The 2,500-nt window shown below is 49.6% G+C and overlaps 1 protein-coding gene across 1 annotated transcript in view; it reads right to left on the reverse strand.

Moving 5' to 3' along the window:
- The window catches only part of LOC310854887 (dachshund homolog 2-like), a 57,288-nt gene that overhangs the window by 18,561 nt on the left and 36,227 nt on the right, over window positions 1–2,500 (reverse strand). Inside the window, exons 4-6 of the mRNA XM_083759637.1 lie at window positions 2,117–2,284; window positions 1,166–1,338; window positions 851–1,016 (exon numbers count right to left, since the gene is read on the reverse strand). Coding sequence (XP_083615763.1) covers window positions 851–1,016; window positions 1,166–1,338; window positions 2,117–2,284 — 507 coding nt within the window. The remainder of the gene's footprint in view (window positions 1–850; window positions 1,017–1,165; window positions 1,339–2,116; window positions 2,285–2,500) is intronic.

Consider the following 2,500-nt stretch of genomic DNA (forward strand, 5'->3'; position numbering starts at 1 on the left):
CATGACCATATATGGATCTGAAAGCCAACTTGCGATCATAGTCGCGGTGATGGTTTCTATTGTGTCTGACACCAGTGCTGATGCTGTCTGACATCAGTGTTGATGAGGCCCCTGGGGGCCCGGCCCGGCCCCTTAGGAACAAACGGAAGGAAGGGACGTGAGTCGCGTGACTGGACGCACGTCCTCGCACCGGAAGTTGGATGAAATACATGGCAGTGGATGGAGCCGGACGGACCGGCTCATGAACAAACACTATTTATAAACGATTGAGACCTTTGCCATATAATCGGTTCAGGAAAATAATAGGAAGACATATCACAGGTTGTTTTCTAATCACTTGCTTTTCGATGTGCATATAGTTAGTACATAATTTAATTGAGGCATTTAAACAGCGGCAGGTATCGTTTCTGTCTCTGAGGTATCGCGAGATTTGGTTGCCAGACAGGATAGTCTAGCGATGCTTGTCATTCTCACATTCAGAAACTTTCTTTGCGCTCTTTAGATACCTCGATAAAATTACAGTGTACACATCGAAAAACAACACAGCACACAATAATGTGCCACTGTACATGTCTTCTTTTATTTTCCAGAAGCGATTATTATTTTACAATGGTCTCAATCAGTTTCGTCTGCGGTTTGCCACTGAGTGTGACGAATCTGCCGGCTGGAATTGCAGGGTAGAGAAAATGAGGTTGGCGACTTTTCCTTTCGTCAGATTCCTTGCCGGCCCCCAAATGGAACAGTTGGATCGGCGGTGTGGCGCAAAGTAGGTGTGAACCTCAAGGGCCATATTTTATGCGGGGGGGGGGGGGGGGTGATGTGACGTGGCGTGACGTGGCGGCGGACTCACTCAGATCGGTGTGTGTTGGGGGCGTTGACGATGCAGATGATGATGATGCTCGGGACGGGGACTGGCTGGCTGTTTGCTGGGGGCGGAGCTCATCGTCGCTAGGGGAGGGGCAAGGGGAGGGGCTGTCGGCCATCGATTCCTTAGAAGCAAAATGAGAGAAAAAGTTCTGAAAGAAGGAAAAACATAATTGGTCCGATGTACATTTTCAACATTTATTTTTTGAAACGGATAATATCTTTATGGACAATACATTTCAAGGATCCAGAATATGTGCGTGCGTGCGTGTGTGCGTGTAAAGTTTAGCGAGGTCCAGACCTTGACCACGCTGGCGGCTCCAGACTGAGCCTGGACGTGGGATGTCACGGCGGCCATGTTGGCGAAGCTGCTCAGCTGGCTCATCTGGTTCATCGCCATGGCAACGCTGGCTGGGGGCAAGCCCACCGGGAGGAGTGGGTGGGGCATGACCATAAAGGGAAGGTCTGAGAGACCTGAGGCCATGATGGAACCAGGAAGGAGAGGGGTTGGGGGGGGGGAGAGAGAGAAACGGCAGATTTAGAACAAAGGTTCCCAAACTTGTTCATGTCAAGGACCCCCAAATTGACACTGACCCTGCGGACCCTTATTTGAAAAGGTATGCCAGGGACCCCCATAAAAGAATATTTGTTTGACGGCTCTAGCAGTGATTATCAACCCGTTTAATTTCAAGGACCCCCAGTTTGATATGCATTAGTCTACGGACCCCATTTAATGGCATTTCTATCTCTGAGAACCCAATTTATAATGTAAAATCAAAGTAAATTTAACTCAGAGAGTGTACAAATGGAACCAAAATGGAGTTACAGACCCAGATTCACTGCCATTGTATACGTTATGAGACATGAATGCGACCACAGTTCTCAACAGGCCCGAAAATTAAGGCCCGGCCCTACCTGGGCCCTCCTCAAACCCTATACACTCAAGAAACTGCCACCGCTGCCACCCTTAGATCTCCATATATGGAGCTAACCTGTTCTGACATTCCATATGTTGATCTGACCTCATCAAACCCTGTACACTCAAGACACGCTCCATATACGACCTTTAGGTCGCTTCTCCCCCAGGCGTCTTAATAATATATAACGAAACCAGTCACAGGATGTATTCATATTGGCCACGTGACGTCACATGACGTCATATGATGTCATTTCGTCTCACGCTGCGAGGCACTGTGAGCTTTAAATCATCAATCACATGAATCAGAATCAGAGACACTGCCTTACGGTTGGCTAGCAGCTGGTTGTGTTGGTGCAGGGTGTTCAAATGGTGGCTCTGGACTCCTAACATGGCCGCTGTAGTGCTGCTGACAGAGCTGTGGGTGGCGCCACTGATCCCTATAGACGGAGGGGGCGGGGGACAAGAGGCGCTGCTCCTTCTCCCAGGAGCACTCACTACCTCCTGAAGGAGAGGAGAGGAGAGGAGAGGAGAGGAGAGGAGAGGAGAGGAGAGGAGAGGAGAGGAGAGGAGAGGAGAGAGGGAGGGGAGGGGAGGGGAGGGGAGGGGAGGGGAGGGGAGGGGAGGGGAGGGGAGAGGAGAGGAGAGGAGAGGAGAGGAGAGGAGATATATAATAAATTCCATACAAAATATTTCTCCTCAAAATATATTCAAGTACAA

This window comes from Protomyctophum parallelum (genome assembly GCF_964188405.1).
Source record: "Protomyctophum parallelum genome assembly, chromosome: 1".
In the NCBI taxonomy this organism is placed as follows: Eukaryota; Metazoa; Chordata; class Actinopteri; order Myctophiformes; family Myctophidae; genus Protomyctophum; species Protomyctophum parallelum.